This window comes from Saccostrea cucullata, unplaced genomic scaffold, assembly GCF_032062105.1.
Source record: "Saccostrea cucullata isolate Sc308-1 unplaced genomic scaffold, CSIRO_AGI_Scuc_v1 ctg17470, whole genome shotgun sequence".
Taxonomy (NCBI): domain Eukaryota; kingdom Metazoa; phylum Mollusca; class Bivalvia; order Ostreida; family Ostreidae; genus Saccostrea; species Saccostrea cuccullata.
The window spans coordinates 1-21,857 of NW_026926291.1; the positions used below are offsets into that span (position 1 = coordinate 1).

General features: G+C 34.6%; 1 protein-coding gene across 1 annotated transcript; it reads right to left on the reverse strand.

Annotated features, from left to right (window-relative positions):
- Nucleotides 1-6,530: 6,530 nt before the first annotated feature.
- Nucleotides 6,531-18,531, reverse strand: LOC134271286 (BAI1-associated protein 3-like; the record flags this gene model as incomplete). Its single annotated transcript, XM_062753513.1, has 21 exons — nt 6,531-6,605; nt 6,798-6,879; nt 7,629-7,712; nt 7,793-7,906; nt 8,007-8,153; nt 8,690-8,758; nt 8,923-9,126; nt 9,466-9,567; nt 9,726-9,800; nt 9,944-10,015; nt 10,461-10,475; nt 10,645-10,765; nt 11,047-11,195; nt 12,234-12,269; nt 16,776-16,827; nt 17,044-17,156; nt 17,290-17,346; nt 17,463-17,553; nt 17,695-17,819; nt 17,968-18,085; nt 18,428-18,531. Coding segments are annotated over 21 exons (1,983 nt in total), but the record flags the coding sequence as incomplete, so codon positions are not given.
- Nucleotides 18,532-21,857: the final 3,326 nt, after the last annotated feature.

Genomic DNA, 21,857 nt, shown 5'->3' on the forward strand with positions numbered 1-21,857 from the left:
TGAATAATGGCTTTGTCATTCTTGAGAAGAAGATTTTTAAAGAATTTTCCTATATACTATGTAAACTTTGGTCGGCCATTTTGGCCCCCCCTACCCCGGGGGTAATATTTGAACAAAATTGAATCTACACTACCTGAGGATGTTTCTCCATAAGTTTCATCTTTCCTGGCACAGTGGTTCTTGAGAAGATTTTTAAAATATGCCACCAAATTTTCATTTATTCCCAATTATCTCCCCTTGAATGAGGGCGTGGCCCTTCATTTGAACAAACTTGAATCCCCTTCACCCAAGGATACTTTGTGGCAAGTTTGGTTGAAATTATGTTAGTCAGAATTTCCTCTGATATTCTTGAAAAAAAATCAAAGAATGCAAATATAAGTAATAAACAATGATTATTCAGTGAACATGACATTATGAATAGCAATAGCTCTGCTGGCATATTTTCCATGATGCGCTAGTGCGCATCATGGAATATGTCAGCAGAGCAATTGCTATTCATAACACCATGTTCACTGAATAACGTTGTTTATTTCTTAAATAAAAGCTAGATTCTACACAAGAAAATATCCCTAAGGGGGCTAAAACAGATTTTCGATTTTCCTGTAGTGGATAAAAAAAGCAAATGATGTGGTTGAGGAGAATAATAATTGATTATAAACTAGAGCAAAGCTCATTGCTTAGGTCTTCCGTCTCGTTCGACCGGAAGTAACTTTTATTTTTAAATAAAGAGAAAAGACGTGTCTAATAATTTAAATCTTCCACATCGATGTTGAAAAATGCGAAAGTAAGCCATTTTTTGCTACTTCCGGTTAAACCGGAAGCGACGTTGACGGACGGAAAATTAAGTTTTATGCTTCCAGTGACACATATTTCCCAAAAACGTGTAAAGAACAGCAAAAATATGCATTTTCCGACTACTTCCGGTTTGACCAAAAGTGACATCACAGGATGTATTTTGATGATCTCATTAGATTCTACTAGAGATTTCGAACAACTTTGCTTCTTTGATGTATAATAAATTCTCAACACTTTTTGAGATATCTGGAAAAAACTTTCATCCCCTGTAGATTCCTTAATTAAGGGGTCAGCCCTTTTTCTGATAAATCATTTGAAAGATCTCAAAATTCTGCACAAATTTTGTTCTATATGTTTTTAAAAAATATTTTTCATTTAAAAGATAAAAAGCAAAATATGTGTAAATTTTCGATCTTTTAGGCTTTCTAATTATTGACCCTGTATAGCGCCATTTTGAATAGAGAAATCGAAAAACAAAATACGACATGCACAACTTCAATCCTTCTTTTATCTTAAGTCGGTAGATTTTCTGCTCCAGCTTTTGTCGTCTCTGAGCCTTTGTCTGGAAATAAAAGCCTATAAATTTTTCGATTAAAGGTAAATAACTAAAAGCGGAAGTAAATTTTTGAAATGTTAGACAGCATTCCGATAGAGATTATTAATGTCTATTATATCTGAAAATCTGAGCTAAATCCGTTGAGAAATGAGTGAGATATGAAGCCTCAAAGTTGGCATCTAGGAAAAGGAAAAAAAAGAATAATAAGAATAATCTTAATCATCAGAATCAGTAGTAGGTCTTCCGTTGGAAACGGAAGACCTTAATTATGTCATTATCATGATGACACTATAAAACATCCTCATGCTTAAAGTGCCTCTCGTGGTTAATACTACTGTGTTCTGGATAGTAACTTAAACATTATCACATCACTTCTACAATGCATACTTGATCTGGTTTTTTTTTTTTTTTTTTTTACGCCCCCCTATTTGAAGATTTAGTGGAATATATTTATTGCCCTTTCCGTCTGTCTGTAGTGTCTGTCAGTCTGTCCGCAAGAACTCTACCATTGCCCACAACATTGTTGTAAGGAACTATGCCTATCATTTTTCATGTGTATTCTGTGCAACAAGGCCATTCTTTGGGTACCAATATATATGACCTCTTGACCTTTCTTGCAAGAATATGCCAAACCTTTACTTTAACCATAACATTCAAACAGTTGATATTAGGGCTTTCACATTTATATTCATTGAAACAAAATTGCTTTCCATAGATATAAATATTTCTGACCTTTTGTCCTTGAGTTTCAATCATTTAAAAAAATATGACTTTGGACAAAATTTTTGAACAGTTACTACTAAGGCCTTCATATTTCACCGGTGTATTCCTTTTGACAAGTCCCTCCTTTGGACAAAAAAATTTTGACCTTTGACCTAATTTGGAAAAACTTTAACATTTGCCATTATTTTTTAACAGTTGGAGCTATGGCTTTAATATATTTCAAATGTATTTCTCAAGACAAAGCCTTTCCCTGCATATGTTTTATTTGACCCTTTAACCTTGACCTTGGAGTCTGACCAATACTTTAAAAGATTTTACCCTGGCCTTAATTTCTCAATGCTTAGTTCACAAGCTTTCATATTTCATAGGTATTCATTGAACAAGTCCTTTCTCTGGATAACAACATTTTTCATCTCTTGTCTTTGGACTTTGATTTACATCTGAGAACTTTTAATCTTTGCCAAAATCTGCCACAAGGGGCATCAGTTTTTCTCAAACACATCTTGTTTTTAGCTCACCTGAGCCGAAGGCTCAAGTGAGCTTTTCTGATCACATTTTGTCCGTCGTCCGTCCGTCCGTCCGTCTGTCTGTCTATCTGTCTGTCTGTCCGTCTGTAAACTTTTCACATTTTCGACTTCTTCTCAAGAACCACTAGGCCAATTTTGACTAAACTTGGTACAAAGCATCCTTGAGTGAAGGGAAATTTAAATTGTTAAAATAAAGCGCCAAGTCCCCTCACAAGGGGAGATAATCAAGAAAAGACAAAAATAGGGTGGGGTCATTAAAAAATCTTCTTCTCAAGAACCACTGGGCTAGAAAAGCTGAAACATATGTGGAAGCATCCTGGGGTAGTGTAGATTTTAAATTGTTCAAATCATGACCCCCGGGGGAAGGGCGGGGCCACAATGGGGAATCAAAGTTTTACATAGGAATATATAGGAAAAAATCTTTGAAAATCTTCTTCTCAAGAACCACTGGGCCAGAAAAGCTGAAACTTAAGTGGAAGCATCCTGGGGTAGTGTAGATTCTAAATTGTTCACATCATGACCCCCGGGGGAAGGGTGGGGCCCCAATGGGGAATCAAAGTTTTACATAGAAATATATAGGAAAAATCTTTGAAAATCTTCTTCTCAAGAACCACTGGGCCAGAAAAGCTGAAACTTGTATGGAAGCATCCTGGTATAGTGTGGATTCTAAATTGTTCAAATCATGACCCCCGGGGGAAGGGCGGGGACACAATGGGGAATCAAAGTTTTACATAGGAATATATAGGAAAAATCTTTGAAAATCTTTTTCTCAAGAACCACTGATCCAGAAAAGCTGAAACTTATGTGGAAGCATCCTGGGGTAGTGTAGATTCTAAATTGTTCAAATCATGACCCCCAAGGGAAGGGTGGGGCCACAATGGGGTATTAAAGTTTAATATAGAAATATATACTGGTAGGAAAAATCTTAGAAAAGCTTCTCAAGAACCACTGGGCCAGAAAAGCTAAAATTTATGTGGAAGCACTCTGGGGTAGTGTAGATTCTAAATTGTTCAAATCATGACCCCCGGGGGAAGGGCGGGGCCACAATGGGGAATCAAAGTTTTACATAGGAATATATAGGAAAAATCTTTGAAAATCTTCTTCTCAAGAACCACTGGGCCAGAAAAGCTGAAACTTACATGGAAGCATCCTGGGGTAGTGTAGATTCTAAATTGTTCAAATCATGACCCCAAGGGGAAGGGAGGGGCCACAATGGGGAATCAAAGTTTTACATAGAAATATATAGGAAAAATCTTTGAAAATCTTCTTCTTAAGAACCACTGGGCCAGAAAAGTTGAAACTTATGTGCACATGGAAGGATCCTGGGGTAGTGTAGATTTCAAAATGTCTGAATTATGATCAGTGGGGTAGGGTGGGGATGTTATGTATTACAAGGAGGAAATCTGGTAAAGAACAGAATGGTCAAAGCTTCTCAGGTGAGCGATGTGGCCCATGGGCCTCTTGTTCACTTAGGAATTATTATTTCTAAAACAATTTAATTCAGAGATGTCAAGACTGATAAGAACTGCGAACGATAGTATTGTTCTCCCGCCTACCTCCAAGTCAATTTTCAAAAGTTAACATATTTGATGAATTTTTTATATTTTTTATAGATTTTCATAAAACATCACTTATTTGGAAAAACAAAGAGAGATAACTCTAAAATTTTGGTAAAACTTAGTGTTTTTCACTATAGAAATCAATGGAAAACAAAAAATATTTTTAAAACATCTTCCTCCCCCCCCCCCGTGTCACCAAAAATTCTTTTTACAGGTAATATGGAATAGTATTTCACAAATTCATACCAAAGCTTTTTGTGTGACAGGGGGGGGGGGGGGGAACATATGTTTATTGACAAAAAACGATAAAAATGCTTATTTTCCACCAATTTCAAAGCGATATACAACTGAAACATTATACTTTATTGAAATGTTTCTTTGTTTTATTTATTTGCCTAAAACATAAGAAAAGATATCAGGAACATTTAATCATATCCAAGACTATTACAAAATACGTTGATGCTTGAAACTCCCATTTCAATGGAAAATATCGTCTACCCCCCTTTTTTTCAAGAGCTGGAATTATGGAAAATTTACTGTTCAGCACTGGTATTAGGACGATTTATCAATTACCATTGAACTGTTCTTTGTATTAAACAAAGATTTTATGGCCAAATTGCTATTCAATTTGAATCAATTGGTTCCAAAATGTAGGCGGGAATCGAGAGTTAGCGTGCGTGTTTCTTTGCAAGCTTGACAAGCTACAGTAACACATCTTTCAACATGGAAATGGAAAAAATTTCAAATCTGGTAAACAATATGCACTTTACTTTTAAAGATTTTCTGGTGAGAAACAGACCTATTTAATATAAAAGCATCAGACTATATTTAAGAAGATGGGGGGACAAGGCGGGCAGAATGCCTATAGTGTCCGATATTAAGAAATCATATTCAATATGTGAATTGAGTATTTGAATTAACTTCTCATTATTGAAATTTATGAAATTATTAGAAAAAAAATTTTTTTGAGAGAGAAAAATTATCGTAAAAAATTCCTTTTATAAAAATATTATTTGGCATTCGTGGGATTCGAACCCTAGCAATAAAAATCATACTGTTTTGAGATTGAGACTAATGCGCTAACCACTATGCTACATGGCACATGATGATATTGGGCATTTAAATCATGTTTGTGATATGACCCTTGACTTAATGGACTTGAAGTATCTCTCGGAAAGATTCGAATATTTTGCCATAAAAGTGTACTCTAAGGGTATATTGGGTCTTCGCTCCATGTTTTTGTCAACCAAAAACTGTATATTCTATTGCAAACTTTTAGGATAAAAAAAAATGGAGCGAAGACCCACTCATATTGAAAAATTTTGTTTAAGTATGAGAAAATGATCGTTTTTGTTCTTTTTAGTGTGTGTATGCTTTTTCACAGGCAAATATTTTCTATCTTTGTGAGATTTTTGTAAATTGTACATATTTTACATTAAATATGTAGGACTCCAAAGTGCGATGAGACTCCAAAGTCCGATAGTCACGCCGAAGTCCGATGGTCTGCGCCAAACCCCGATGGTTTGACACGCTAAAGTCCGATGGCGCAGAAAACAGTCAACGTTTAGGACGTCATAGTACTGCTGTGCCAAACTGTGATGCCACGCAATGCCAATATATAAATACAAAATATCATAAATACAAATACTAACCCTCATCTTTTGGATGCGAAACTAAGACTTATCAGTCGAACAATGAGTATCAACTCTAACCTAACTATCATAGTGCAGGACCAATCAAAATCTAAATCAGTCCAATAGTGTGTGAGTTCTAACCCTAAAATCTCTAGGGAAGAAACAGTGTTCAAGGTGTTCAAGGACTAACCCTTATCACTCGAATGGTGCACGAGGACTAACCCTTATACCTCTGGTGGGTGAAAACAAAAAGCAATATCAGTAAAAACGTATGTTAGACGAATGCCGAATCAATGGATTTTGAATGCAGAATAACGTCATGACGTCGGACTATTGTGACGTCATAAACGTTAATTGTTCTTCTGCACCATCAGACTTTGGCGTGTCAGACCATCGCACTTTAGCGTCTTTGGCGTCCGTAAAGACAGCGAGCCATCGGGGTTTGGCGCAGACCATCGGGCTTTGGCGAGACCATCGGACTTTGGCGTCACCATCGCACTTTGGAGTCTTACAAATATACCTTATTATTAGATAAAATATCAAATAAAATTTAGATATAATTGAGATTTAATTTCTCACTTCTTATCTGTCGCACTATAGGCACTTCGCCCGCCTTATCCCCCCATCTTCTTTGATAAACTTAACTTGTTGTTCACATATGCTGCATAGGGATTAAAATATACCTCTCCAAACACATAGTTCTGATGAACTTCCCTCTATAAATACGGAAGGAAGGAAAGTTTAACATATCCCATTGGTTACAAAAACTTACCATTTGCATCCAATGGAATGACATCCTTTGCATTTAATACTACAAGAGAAGGTAAAAACAAGTTAGTCAATTTCTACAGACACAAAATCTTGTTGCTCATAACTCTCTTCAACAGAAATGCCTTTAAATTGTTTACTTTTTTCTGACAAGTGCTAAAATGCAATTTGTACACATGTATCTTAATTCTTAAAAGCTACATAAGGAATAAGAAATATTATCGGCTGTACCTACTTTCAACGAACATGGTGCCTGTTTCATTTCTGTAGCACATTCTAACATTTAATACTCCAAATTCTTTAGATTTAAACTCAGCCTATCAAAAAGATAAACATGCATAATTCAGATCATGCACAGGTTAGCTCAAATCATCTTCATTAACTTCAGATATTGAGACTGAAATCATTGCACAAAGACAATTTAAGTGAATATATAAGAATAAAGTTCATAATGAATTTTACAAAGCACAATTAATTTCACTTAGTACCTCTATTAATCCGATCAAATTCATCATAATTGGCATGAAACTCTTCTGTTGTTAAGGATAGTGTTACTTAAAACTTTGCTTTCACAACACATTTTCTTCTTTCAAAAAAAATCTTCCAATGCAGTGGGTATATATAATTCAGTAACTTCATGCCCATTCAATATTTTTTTTCGCTGCTCCTAGGCCTTTTGATTGATCATTTGATTGTATGCTGTTTTACATCCCTTTCAAGAATTTGATACTCATATAGAGACGTCATCATAAACTGGTGAAAGACTTCAAATTTAGACCTTTATGTGGCACTCATGGCCACTGAGCAGTGGGGGTTCTTCATCATGCCAACAGATTTCGTTACACAGGGCCTAGAATTTTAAGGTCTCATCCGAAGGACCCACAAATTTCATTTCAAAGAGCTGAGCGCTTGGCAAAGGAAAAGCTCTTACTTTTTTATGACTTAGGTCAGGGATTCAAAAACAAGACATTCTGATCATGGAGCAAGCATTCTTTTGACTGAGGTACCATGACATAACCCAATTATTTGTTAAAGTTGACCATTTCAAGAAAACAATTAATCTTACCTGTTGTTTGAGTTTCTCTTCGTAGAAAATTGTAATTAACTTCAAAGTGTCTTTCTTATATAGGGACAGCAATTTTTTCAATTTCTGCAATGAAACATTCATAGCATCAATTCAACATCACTTTAATAGCTGGCTACATTCAATTTTGAAAAAATTACACATACAATATACTCTTCTGTTGTTATTTTCTTCATTTCTAATCCTTTCTCATCAGCATGAAAGAAATCTACCAACAGTCCTAAGGCTTCATACATTCTTTTGTATATGACAGGCATCCTCTATAAAAATAGAACAGACATTGTTAGCAATAATATATGTACAACTTCCCTCGCCTTTCTTAACAGAGGCACAACTAACAACAGTTCATCTTTCCCTTACCGATTCTTCCGTGACTAGAACGTCGTTGAATTCCTCGAGGACTTCCACCCAGATGGACTGAAGGATCCGGTCAAAGTTGGACTTAAGTAGGTACTGGTTCAAGGTCAAAAGGTTACTGTCCAGGTACTTCATCAGATCCTCAACAGCCTGAAATGATGGATATATACACTGTACCTACAGCCTTCATCTGCAGTATACTAGTACTCAGAAATATTCACTTCCATTTAATTTTTTACCACTTTCACCCAGGTCAAAAGATGGAGCAAATTCAAAGACATATAATTTCTTAATCAGAAGTGTAAATGGTATAACTAAATGGGCAAAATTGTCAGCAAGTGTATACAAGAACGACAATACATTGTATTATGGGGTGAAAATAATCCTGAATTAAGTATATTACTGCATTCAAAGATTATTGTTCTCTCGAATTTATATTATGCATCATATTTGCAAGGTAACAGACAGATATAATTATAATCTTCACTAATTTTAACTACATTAATATTCTTAATATTCTGTTTGCTCTGCTCTTATTTTGTGTATTGTTTAATGGACGTTGAGATTGAATACTGTTCGTTATCTCCATATCCTTCTACATGAAATATTAAACTACAAGAAAGCTGACTGTTGACATAAAGCTAAAGCCCAGCCTTAAAATCAACAGGTAAATTCAGAAGACCTACCTCCTCAGCTGGAACAGATTCTGGGGCCCAGTTCAAATGGAATACATCACTCTTAATGTCTGGACGCATCTTTTATCAAATAAAAAGAATCAAAATGAAAAATAATAATAATCTGCTTAAATTTCATTCCCTCCATATTTTTTATGGTTAGAATATTACTAGTAAAAGTGACAATTTACAAAACCTCCATTAAAATCCTTGACAGAATACACCCCTGTTATATAATATCTGACCTTATCAGCCACACGATCCACCACTTGCTGGATCTTCTCCAACATGATCTGGTCAGCCTCCCTCACTGTGGTGTGCAGATTCTCTTTTGATTCCGTCTCATGACTCTGCTCCACTGCATGCTGTATTTCCACAAAATTCATTGTTTCTGGAAGTTGTTTTAAGGCCCTCCGAACTTGTTCAATGTTATTTATAGTAATACACAGCTGTAAAACAGACAATATATTTGTTTCATTTTGCAGAATTATTATGCTAAGTTAATTGATAAATATACAAGAAAATCATTCTGTAGCTTGTTGTTATAATTTTTTACTCTTGCATGATCTGCCTGTTCTGTGACAACTACCCTTACCTGTCCTGTGAGAACCTACCCCTCTACGTTTTCTATACACCCATGCTTACTGATCTAGGGCACTATTTTTACCAATTTTTTGATAACTTTACTTACCTGTTTTCTGATACCAAATTTTTGCTGTTCTCCTACACCTTTACCTACCAGTTCTATGACACCCATACTATAGCTATTCTCTCACCCCCTTACTTACCTGTTCTGTGACATCAAATTGTCCTTCCTCATCATAATAGCCTTTGTCAATGAGTTTCTGGTGGACCGAGTCGGCATATATCTTTGCACATTCACACATATCCTGTTGATAAACAAATTTTAGGAATTTTTTCCCAAATAAATTCATTTATTTTTGCACTCACAAGTTTTGACAAAATACTTTTAACTTAACTAACTGTTCATAAGGTATGCAATCTCTATTTACGTACAAGTAATTCTAGCCTTATTGTTATGTCCTACCTTTGTTAATTTTGAGACCATGGAATATGCATCGACAAGATCAGGCCAGGCAAGCTGTCTCCAGAACTCTGAAATCTAAAAAGACAACTGCTACAGAAACAAAATTCTTGGTAGACAATACAGTACAATCATGCTCATATTTAACTATCAGTAAGAATTCTACAAAGATTTGTATTCAATGAAAATTTGACATTAAATGAATAAATAAATAGTTAAACCTGAGAGAAACAACAGCACACATCAACAGCCGAGGTGCTGAACTTGGCTCCTCCTCCTCCTACATCAGCTGTCTGAAGGAAGAAAAGATTTAAAATCATCATCAACTAAAAAACAATTTAAAAAGATGTTTTCTCCGATCACAAGTTTATTTGCATAATTTATTGCATGTTTCTTTCTTTTAAAATAGTATAATTACCATTCACGGATAAAAACAAGAAAAATCTAACACAAAATAGTCAATGTGCCATTTACACACAATACATACAGTCAATTTGAACACATATACTTAAACAGTACGTGTTAAATGATATCAAATGTTATATAGCAGTGCATTATTAGTTTTATAAATGTGCAATGCTTTATGACACAACAGTCAGACACTGAAAATATTAAAACTGGATAACATGCCAATATCTTAGCAATGATCACATGATTAAAGGGAAATAACTCTGAATTATTACATTTTTGACAGTGCTCTCACCCAAAACAAGTGCACATCCATTTAAAGATACAAACCTTGGATGATAGATGCTGTATATAATACAGAGATTACAAACTGAAAATTTACAGATTGGACTAATACAGAAAGAACACAATAAGAGAAGTATAGTACCGCCTTACATACAGATATATATGAGGCTCATTTATTTGAGAATCCATTTCCAAAATTTAGATAAGTACAGGTACCAAGAAACCTCACCTTATCAAGCTCAATGGCTTTGTGTATTCGATGGATAGCCTTCTCCTGTGCCACAGAAATCCACTGAGTTACAGCAAAATGGAACCATTTGTAGTAGTGTTCTATTTCTAAAGGGTCATGACTGAAAATAATACATGTATATTAGATATCTGGCTTTAAATCAAATCAGATTTCAAGGATATTGTACTATAAATCACCTTCTATTCACGATAACTTTATTTTCACATGATTACATAAGCAAGTTTGCCCACAAAAATTTCATTCTTGCGTTTATATAGCAATAACCATAATTTGTAATTTTGTTTCGCTAATAAAGAGTTAATTAATGACTATCTTACAAAAGTAAAGTGTCACAAAAATGTAGTGATCAACAGTATTAACAAGCCTTTCTGATGTTCATACTTTTCAGGAAGGTGCTCCCATCCATAGTTACAGAACTCTTGTAGAGCGAGGTATAGCTCAAAGTAGGTCGTTCCCAGCATTCCCTCCAATACTTTGTTTCCTTTACTGAATGTTGTCTTCTTCATGCAGTTAGTGAACTCTTCACCAAGCTGAAATACATAACAAAATATCATTTGTTCAGTCAGAAAACCTCATGATGTTCTTTTCAAAAGAATCACTTTTATCTTTATAGGTCAGTAATTCTTATTTAGCGAGCATAATAAACACAAATCCTTTTAAGAATTGTTTACAATATGACTCATAATGAATCATAACAAAATTGCCTGGTAATGTAGATGTTACACCTTGGTTAATTAGATTTTCAAAAGCAGTAAAATGCATTTCAATAGTGCCAAGGAAGTGTTAAAACACCAATAAGCATTAAACTCTGTAAGAATAGTAAAGACATAGAAGGGGTGTGCATAACTGTGCTTGTGATAAGCTGTTAAAAATCAATCTTCTGGCATCTTTCTGGAGCTAGAAATTGACTGAACCAATCATTGTTGAGATACAATGTATATGGATTCAAAAACTTTATGCATTAAAACACAAATCATTGACGAGGCTTCAGGAAGCACTGCAGACAAAAACTATTTATCCTATACATGTTTTAGACATTAGAAAAAAAGGTGACTATAAAAATATTCTCTTTCAAATTGAAGTCTTCATAAAAATTGACAGAGAGGACCAATATTGATACATAGCTATTACACAGGGGACCTGATTTGAAAAATTACACATTACACTAAATCAGGAAGCTTCCATACAAATATGTATTTCAAGGCCCAGCAGTTCTTAGGAGGAATTTTTATTTTTAAAAAATTATTAATTTTGCTTTTTCTTAGTAATCTCTTTTTGAAAGGGTGCTTAGTCTTTTATGTTAAAATTTAAAATTTCCTTTACCCAAGATTTCTTTTTCCAAATTTGGTTAAAATTAGCCAAGGGATTTTGAAGAGAAGTGGAAAATGTGAAAAGTTTAAAACCAGACAACGTTACTATGATCAGAAAAGTGTGCACTTGAGCAGCTCAGGTGAGCTTAAAATTCTTGGAATGTATCTGGTAAAATTTTACAGCATATACACACATAGAGATAGACAAAAGACTGTGCAACAGGGAAGGAAATCAGTGAAGAAGAGAGCTACACCGACCTCTTCCGCGAGATTCTTGACGACATGACTGGAATGCTACAGGGAAAAACACAAGACATATAAGCTCTCAAGACACAGACAATATATTGGCATGGTTCTGGAATGGACTTATAAACCTTTATACTAAAATAAATCAAAAATCTAACTTAATGTTTGGCTTCCAGTCTTTACAAATTAAGTATTTACCATTTCCTTATAACAGTCTACAAATCAATTGAATTCATATACTTTGAATATTTTGTTTATTGTTTGACAAGAAAAGGAAAAAAGAATATATGTTCCAGATTATACAGTAGTAATGATTAGGACATAAGCAATACATGTACATACATGCTATAAGAGTTAAATGAAAGATGGTCAAAGAAAAATACTACTTGAAATGATCTGTTGCAGACTTAAAGGGGAGAAAACTCATTTCAAATATTAACCATAAACCCTGTGTTCTTTGTTATGTTCCCCAAACGAAGTTGGGGAACATATTGTTTTTACTCTGTTTCTTATTAAGGTCTTCCGTCTTCAGCGGAAGACCTTATTGTTTTTCTTCGGTTTCTTTTTCACTTTTATTATTATTTTTTTTTTTCTTACCGATTTTGTGCACGCGATTTCTCGAAAACGGCCAAACAAAATCTTATGAAACTTTCAGGACTTATGGAACATTATTTGAACCTTATGCGTTTTTTTCCGTTTTGATGACGTCACTTCCGGTCTAGAGATATCGTCGATTTTCTGATTTTTAAGGGTCATTTTGTCCACAGTTTTCCCGAAAAACGGCTCTAGATAGAAACTTCAAACTTTGAGGTTAGGTAGAGCTAAGTTTGGAAAGGTGCATAAGGTATATCAAATTTACCGGAAATGACGCACGTCGGCGCTCGCTATGGCCCGAAAATAGTCGTATCTTGAATTTCAAATTTTTTACACCTTTTCTACGATATTTTTTTACCTGAAAATATTTTGTTAAGACATATTGAACAAAAGAAGTGTAGAATTCCAAGACCTTTCTAATGATATCTCGACAAAAGGGCTAGCCCCTAAATTTAGGGGCCTGAAGGGGCCAAAAGTTTTTTCTTTATATCTCAAAATCTATAAAGAATTTTTAATACATCAAAGAAGCAAAGTTGTTCAAAATGTCAAGCTTAATGTATTGGCGTCGTCAAAATTCGTCCGGCGATGTCTCTTCCGGCCAAACCGGAAGTAGTCGGAAAACGCGAATTTTAGCCGTTCTTGACACGTTTTTAGGTAACAGATGTCTCTGGGACAATAAAAAATTATTTTCCGTCCGTCGTCGTCACTTCCGGTCACACCGGAAGTAGCAAAAAATGGCTTATTTTTGCAATGATTAACATAGCTTTAGAGGATTCAAGTTATTTCTGGGCGTTATTTCTCACTTTTGTTAAAAATAAAATCTACTTCCGGTCAAACAGGACGGAAGACCTACTCGTTGCTTTGCAACGAGCTCGGCTCTAGTTAAGGTCTTCCGTCTCCAACGGAAGACCTTCTTGTTTTCGTTCGGTTTCTTTTTCCCTATTATTATTATTATTCTTCCAACCGATTTTGTGCAAGCGATTTCTAGAGATGGCTCGTCCGATTTCTACCAAACTTTCAGATCTGAAAGATATTTAATTGATCTTGATAGGTTTTTTTCCTTTTTGATTATCTCACTTCCGGTCGTGAGATATGGACGATTTTCTGATTTTCAGAGGGTCGGCTTGTCCGGGAAACTCCTCCGAAACGACTTAAGATATGGACTTGAGATTTTCAGGGAAAATAGAGGAAGGTTTGTTGAGTTGTAATTGGGTCTCCAAATCTTTCTAGCGCAAAAGGCACCGAAGTTCGGTAGGGCCGAAAAAATGTCTCAGAAATATCTCACAAAATTTGACGCATTTTGTCTCATATCTTCACTCCTGTTCATAATTTGTTAAAACATATTGAAGACAAAATGTTCAATATTGCAAGACCTTTCATTTGATATAAAAAAAATAGGGCTGACCCTTCAAGTTAGGGGCTAAGAGGGGCCAAAAGTCTTTTATCTATAACTCTCTAATGATCAATTCTTTGTTATGCATTATTGATCAAAAGTATTCATCTTAAGAATTAGATTATTACTATCTAAGTTGTTTGAAAATTGGCTGATCTGAATTCTAGATATTAATATTTGAAAATCTGAAGCGGGCCCCAGATGGCGGCTGTCTTTGTCAATTCCGCCATTTCGCAATTGGGGTTTATGGAGGCAGCTGAGCGTTTGATTAAACCATTCTGACATACGAATGCATGAAATGTAAACAAAACTACTTGGACTTTCACGTAGTAGTACGTTGCAATTCAGTGTCGATCTTAACACTTAATTTCCGTTTCACTACTTAAGTGTAACTGGGCTAGATACGATATATGTAATGTGTACAAAGACTTTTTAAACGTCGAAATAAAATAAAGGCGATAAGAACGTTTTATTTATTTTATTTCATTGCAGCTATCACACCAATTTAATAGATAAGTTCAAAGAAAATGCGCCAATATTTACTCCTGGCGTTTGGCGCAAATTATTAATAGTGACCCGCCTTTTATGATTCTTAGACAGGTGTACTGTTGCAAAAGTATACACACAAGTATATTTAGAGCAGTACTCCCAAAAGCTTAATGGTTTGCACGTTGGGGATAAAACAGAAAAAGGCGATATGGGTTCAATCCTCTTTGCGACCAAAATTTTGAATCTTTTTCTGTGATATTCATGGCATAAGTAAAGGCCCCTATTTGCTGATTTAACGTATAATCAGTTTCTTGATTTGATAAAGAAGAAATTAAATATCTTTGAATGTCTTAGAACTTTCGCAAGCGTAGGTTCAACGTTTTCTTAAACACTAAAAAATATTCATTTCATTTTCTCATAAATAGGCTGCGCGGATAATACACATGGTGCCAATGTGCAGGTAAGGTCATCCCCGTGATGGGGAATGGACCTGTAGAAAACCTTCTCTGGTTCTGCAGAGTCGAGTTTTTAGCAAATAAAATGTATGAAAATGCGCGAATATTTACTCGTGGCGTTTGGCGCAAATTATTAATAGTGACCCGCCTTTTATGATTCTTAGACAGGTGTACTGTTGCAAAAGTATACACACAAGTATATTTAGAGCAGTACTCCCAAAAGCTTTATGGTTTGCGCGTTGGGGATAAAACAGAAAAAGGCGACATGGGTTCAATCCTCTTTGCGACAAAAATTTTGAATCACTTTTCAGCTCGATTATACGAGATTTTTTTTCCTAAATCGGACGGAAGACCTCTCGTTGCTAGCAACGAGATCGTTTCTAGTTATTATTATTTTTCTTCTTCCTGGGCACTTTTTTGTCCGCGAATGATCTCGTAAACTACACATCCAACTAAGGTGAAATGTTTTTAGGGTCAGTAGACATGTTATGTAGATTTGCGGAACGAAGGTCATTTTGCGCGCACGTGCTTGCAAGAGCGCGCACGTGCAACACGTGAATGACCAATATAATGTATATTGCCGTAACTTTTCTATTTTTTGATGAAATGTTTTGAAACTCATAATGTAAGGATGTATTAGTAGTATAAACAAGATGACGTGGTCAATATGGCAAGATCTCACGCGCATGCACGTGCGCTACGCTCTGATTGGCTGAAACTAAAGTCTCAATATCTTTCTTGTTTTTTGACGAAATCCTTTGAAATTTTGAACATAGCCATGCATTAAGATATCCTACAAAATGACATATAACAATTATTATGAAATCACGTGCATGCACGTGCGCTGCAATCTGATTGGCTGAAATTTTAAATAGCTATAACTCCCTTGGTTTTCAACCAAACAGGATGGGATTTGGAACATAGATATATATAATGGACTTCTACAAAAAAGTATGGTCACCATGCACATGCATGCATGTGCGTGTACTAATGCTGCAATCTGATTGGCTGAAACTTAAAACAGCTATAACTCCCTTGGTTTTCAATCAATCAGGTTGGGATTTGAATCAAAGATACATATAATGGACTTCTATAAGAAGGTATGGTCACCATGCACATACATACACGTGCGTGTACGTGTGCTACAATCTGATTGGCTGAAACTTTAAACAGCTATAACTCCCTTGGTTTTCAACCAAACGGGGTGGGATTTAGAACATAGATAGATGTAATGGACTTCTACAAGAAGGTATGGTTACCATGCTCATGTATGCACGTGCGTGCACGTGAAATGGGTAAAATCAAAAATACACTTGAATGAGCGTTTTTTTTTATACTTTTGGATTAAATACTTTAATATTTAGCATATTAAAACATACAGATTGTGTAGAGAATATGATATGGTCATTACGCACATGCATTAACATGCGCAAGTGTGCAATAATAAAATTTGAATGAACATAGTACACTTCTGGGTAAACGTTGTTAAAGTCTCAAATGCATAAAGTTTGTCTTATTTAATTACGCTTACAGGGAATATGACTATAAAAGGGAGTTGGGGAGCGTTTGGGGAACATCTGTAATTAGCACTAGTTTCTCAATATTTTTGAATGTCAAACTCACCAATTTTTCTAGTTGCTTATAAGTAACACTGAAATAGTTGACGTTGGCAATTCTGCAAAAAAAATTTAAATTAAATTAAGCATTAATTTTTATTAATCAACAATAATTAAATTTTTTAAACTCTCCAATAAATAAAGCTTAAATTTTTCTATAATTAAGTTTTCTTTTGTTAAAAAAAGTTCTTTTTACAAAAATTCATCTGAACTGTAAAACAACTTCCATCATATTTTACTACAGTATGTTATATATTTTTAACCATAGTACGTACAAGTTAAATATTTTCTGGTATTCGTTGATAGTCCCGTATAGATCAGCATTGAGACAATTGGTCAGATCAATCAAGCTGTATATAATGTCCTCCTCCTGGTCTGCCGTGTGTCGCTGGGGAAAGAAAACATTGCCTCAGGAATTTTTTGTACACTTTCTAAAGGCAGATTTGTATCAAGAATTACCTATATCCTTTGTTGCAGTTCAAACCATATGAAGTCAACTTCATTTTGTTCCTACTTTTTACCTTGGATTGCTTTTTAGCCATATGAATTGCTCGTTCATACCATTCAAGTGTTCCTCTCTGAAGAAAAGAATATGATAAATCAAACATTTAATTACCTCTTAGGAAAAATTCTATAAATGTTTCATATCACCTTAAAAATATTTCATTGGTTTAAGTACAGATAGTATAAGAACCTTTGCAGCTGTGATAATTTCTGAGTGCAATTCCTTGGCAAAGGGACACACATATTTGAAGACTTTCATGCTGTAGATTTTCACCAAAACTCTGTAGTAGGAAACATATAATGAATGTACCACCAAGGGTTCATTTGTGATGTAACAAGAAAACTTGTGTTAGTGTAAAAAGATTGATAATCTAAGAACTGAGCCCATTTCCTTATAAACACAACTAGTAGAGAGTACCTACTTGATCATTTGGTGAAGTCGATTCAAAGCATGTTTGTTGCAATAAGGGTAAACCTCTCTTCGTTTTTTGATCAAGCTTGTGCAGTAGTCTTTGAAGGTCGAAAAGGACTCGTTCAAACACTGCTCCTGAAATGCATAATCAGAAAGGAAACCTTACTTCCCAAAATCAAATTTTTTAATATGAATGGAATGCAACAAGATTTTGGACGAAGCACCGTTTAGTCTTTGGAGAAGAATCCATTCTTGAATTTAATTCCAAATTAAATCACAGTACCTCTTCTCGTGACAAGGAATCTGCAGTCCATTTATTGTCCAAGTCTTCTAACAGTCTAAGAAGAAGCTCATAACTAAAGGTATACTCCATGTGCTTCCTGCTGTAGGCCATCCATCTGCTGGAGATATAGAGGCTCAATAAGTACTTTGTAGAACAAGTTCATTCCTATTCATGTTCACTTTGACTAAATACATAAGAGACATCTGTAGGTAACATTCGTGATCAGCTGCTTAGTTCAGAAAATTATTTTGGATGTTAGTTTCATTGCCTCAATTCAGTAAACACAGATATTGTTAATTCACGGATATAGTGAAGTTATCTTGGATCTCTAGCTATATAAATTTAATGAATTCATTATACTGATATAACAAATAAAGTGAAGTAATTTCAAAGGTCCCAGTGATTTTGTTATAACAAAGTTGTACTGTACTAATATGATCAAGGTAGATTGTCTATTTACCAGACTGCCTGTTGAACGTCTGTGACATCCCCCTGGATGGCATGTTGATGTAAAATGGTTGTGGCAGCTTTAGGTAAATTACCATTCCAAGTACTTGATGGTTCCTGAAAGCATAATAAATATTACTTCAAGTGTCACCTTATAAAAGTAGAAGCAAATTCTTTTATGCACTAATAGGACCAATATTATGTGGTTATAGTTTCTTAAAAAGGCCCATGGGCCACAATGCTCACATTGGTCAAAATGATCTTGCTATTCTACATTAGATTTTTTACCCCTGAATATTCTGTTTTGGGTCACCTATTGTGGACCCATCCTATCCCAGGAGATCATGTTTTGGAAAAAAAATTTGAATCAGACTATGGAAGAAAGCTTTTTACATAATTTCAACTTTTCTGACCTGGTTTTATGTGTACATGAGCTAATGTATTAGAATCTGTTAACTAGCTTACCACCTAGAATAAAGCTCTAATACATCTTTATGCAAAATATTTACCTGCACACAATGGAGATATAAAAAGAGCTTTATTTCTCATTTTTGGAATGACCTTGACCTTTGACCTTTGCAAAAATTTTATGGTCAAAGGTCAATGAATCTTATGCAGTTGGTCCCATGTCTCTACGACTTCTCGTTTTGAAAATTTTTAATTATTTGTAAAATTCAAAAAGTTTCAGGGGCAATAACTCATTGAAGGGGTCACCGAATGCTTTAGCAATGAACAGATTGAGGAGTCCCCTTAATTAGTCGAAGACATTGGTGAAGGTTTCGTACCTCTACGGTTTACGGTTTCAGAGGAGTAGCGATAACGAGCATTTCTTGCGAAAGGGGCAATAACTTCGAAAGGGGTCAAGGTTCATTTACGCAGGGTGAACTGCAATAATCTTTTAAAGAGTACATTCTTATGGACTATAAACCTTTTCAATAAATCTTTAAACAAAAAAACATGCGGCGGAAAAAAAATAAAAAAAAAATAAAAAAGAATAACTAGGAGACTTATTGTTCACAGAACAATCAAGGTCATTCACCTTCTTTGAATTTCAAATTTGTTTTACATCTGACTCTTAAAAATTAAATTCCATGAAAAGAAAGGAAAACTCTCTTAAACCACAGAAAAAATGAAAAAAAAAATTTAAAATGACCTTGACCTTTGACCTTGAACCCATGCTTCTATGACTTAAAGTTTTCAAGTTATAAGGTTTAAAAGTAAATACAAAGAGGTAAAGGGCAATAACTAATATAAGGGTAATCAGATGCTTTTGTACTTTTACATTGAAGTTAGGCCTAAAGACCCTGAGGACATTAGTGAAGGTTTGGTGCCTCTGCGGTCTACAGTTTCGGAGGAATAGAGATAACAAGGTTTTTCGCACAAGGGGAGATAACCTTTAAAGGGGTGAATGTTATGGGACAAGAAGGAAATCTTTGAAACAGTTTTAAGTGTACATACTAATGATGCATAGACATTAAGTATATGTAAAAAGACAAAAGAGATATAAAAAGAGCAAAATTTCTCATTTTTGGAATGACCTTGACCTTTGACCTTTACATGAGTTTAAAGGTCAAAGGTCAATGAAGTCTACGCAGTTGGTCCCATGTGTCTACAACTTGTCGTTTTAAAAAAAAATAATTATTTGTTAGATTCAAAAACTTTAAGGGGCAATAACTCATTGAAGGGGTCACCGAATGCTTTCGCTATGAATAGATTGAAGAATCTCCTTAATTAGTCGAAGACATTGGTGAAGGTTTCATACCTCTATGGTTTAGACTTTAGAAAGAAGTAGCGATAACAAGCATTTCTTTCGAAAGGGGCAATAACCTCGAAAGCGGTCAAGGTTCATTTAGGCAGGGTGACTGCAATAATCTTTTACGGAGTACATTCGTATGGACTATAAATCTTTTCGATAAATCTTGAAACAAAAAATCACACGGCAGAAAAATAATAAAAAAGGAAAAGAAGAAACAGAAGGAAATCAATAGGTCTTTCCACAGAAAGGTGGAAAGACCTAATAAACAGAAGAATTTCAATAGGTCTTTCCACAGAAAGGTGGAAAGACCTAATAACAAGTATAAATTTCACATTTCTGCTTATGAAATGGAGGTGTCATTTCACTTTAAAATATAATACTAATAGATGTAAAATATTTATTCTTTCTGGTGCATGTACATATATAAAATAAACTTTGCAGTTTAAATTGAATTAAAATGTGAAAAAAATTACATAAAAGGCTATTTGATTTGCGCTCATTATACACAGGCTAATAACATCTTCAACTTGTAATGCAAAATGATGCATTTTACATATTCACAAACACAAAATATGTTGAAAAATCTATTAGAATAAGATCACGGGGATGCAGTTTGCAAAATGCATGAGATCATGTACGAGTCCAGCTTCACCCCGTGAGTCTGTCTATGTTTGATTAAGTTTAGATTTGTTTTTATGTCTGTGGTAAATGTTAGTGTGTTTACATATGTGTCCAGCTTCACACATTTTCATGTATGTGCTCGACTTCACACGCCTTGGAAAATATGTAATAGGTTGTGGTACAGTACCCGCATCGTTATTCTTTACAGGATACACGATACGATAGGATACACGCACGATACGATAGGATACACGCACGATACGATAGGATACACGCACGATAGGACAGGATACACGCACGATAGGATAAACGGAAAACACGATAAACGGAAAACCCGATAAACGCAAAACACGATAAACGCAAAACACAATCAGTCCCTGATAAACGGTTTTCACGATAGGATACACGCAAAACACGATAGGATTGTTATAAAATACAGAACGTTTTATGACGAAACGAATAATTTCCATTCTTATTAATATAATATAGTTTACTTACAAGTATTTAGCATTATTTCTTTTTTTAATTATTTCTTCGACTAATATAGATCTAAATATAAACTATTTACAATTAATCAGTTTTTAATTCCTGGTAAGTAATCGTATAATTAATTATATGTTTCCAGATTGCCTGACCTAACTCTAAATTACAGAAAGTGTAATTACCGACGTCGGTTTGTTTGGGTTTTTTTAAATAGATTAATTTATAAATGCTTTGAAAATAGCGTTACAAACACAAGACTTTTGGAAAGAAAAGGCAGCAGACACTTTTAAAGCAGTCAATACAGAAGAACACGTAAGTTGATTTCACAATTTATATATAAATATTTTTTACACATTTTTTTTAATTGGTTTTCAATATATCAATTATAATAAGTTGTATTCAAATGTATTGAATATGAACTTTATCTGTTTTAATGGTATTACATGTAGAAATTGTTTTCCAAAAAAATACCTAATAATCAATAAAATTAAGATTTTTACGGAACTGAATTTTATTGAAATCCCAGATGGCCCTGGTAGCCCTGAAATGATTAAGTACCCCTGGCGATAGGTAAAGGGGGCGG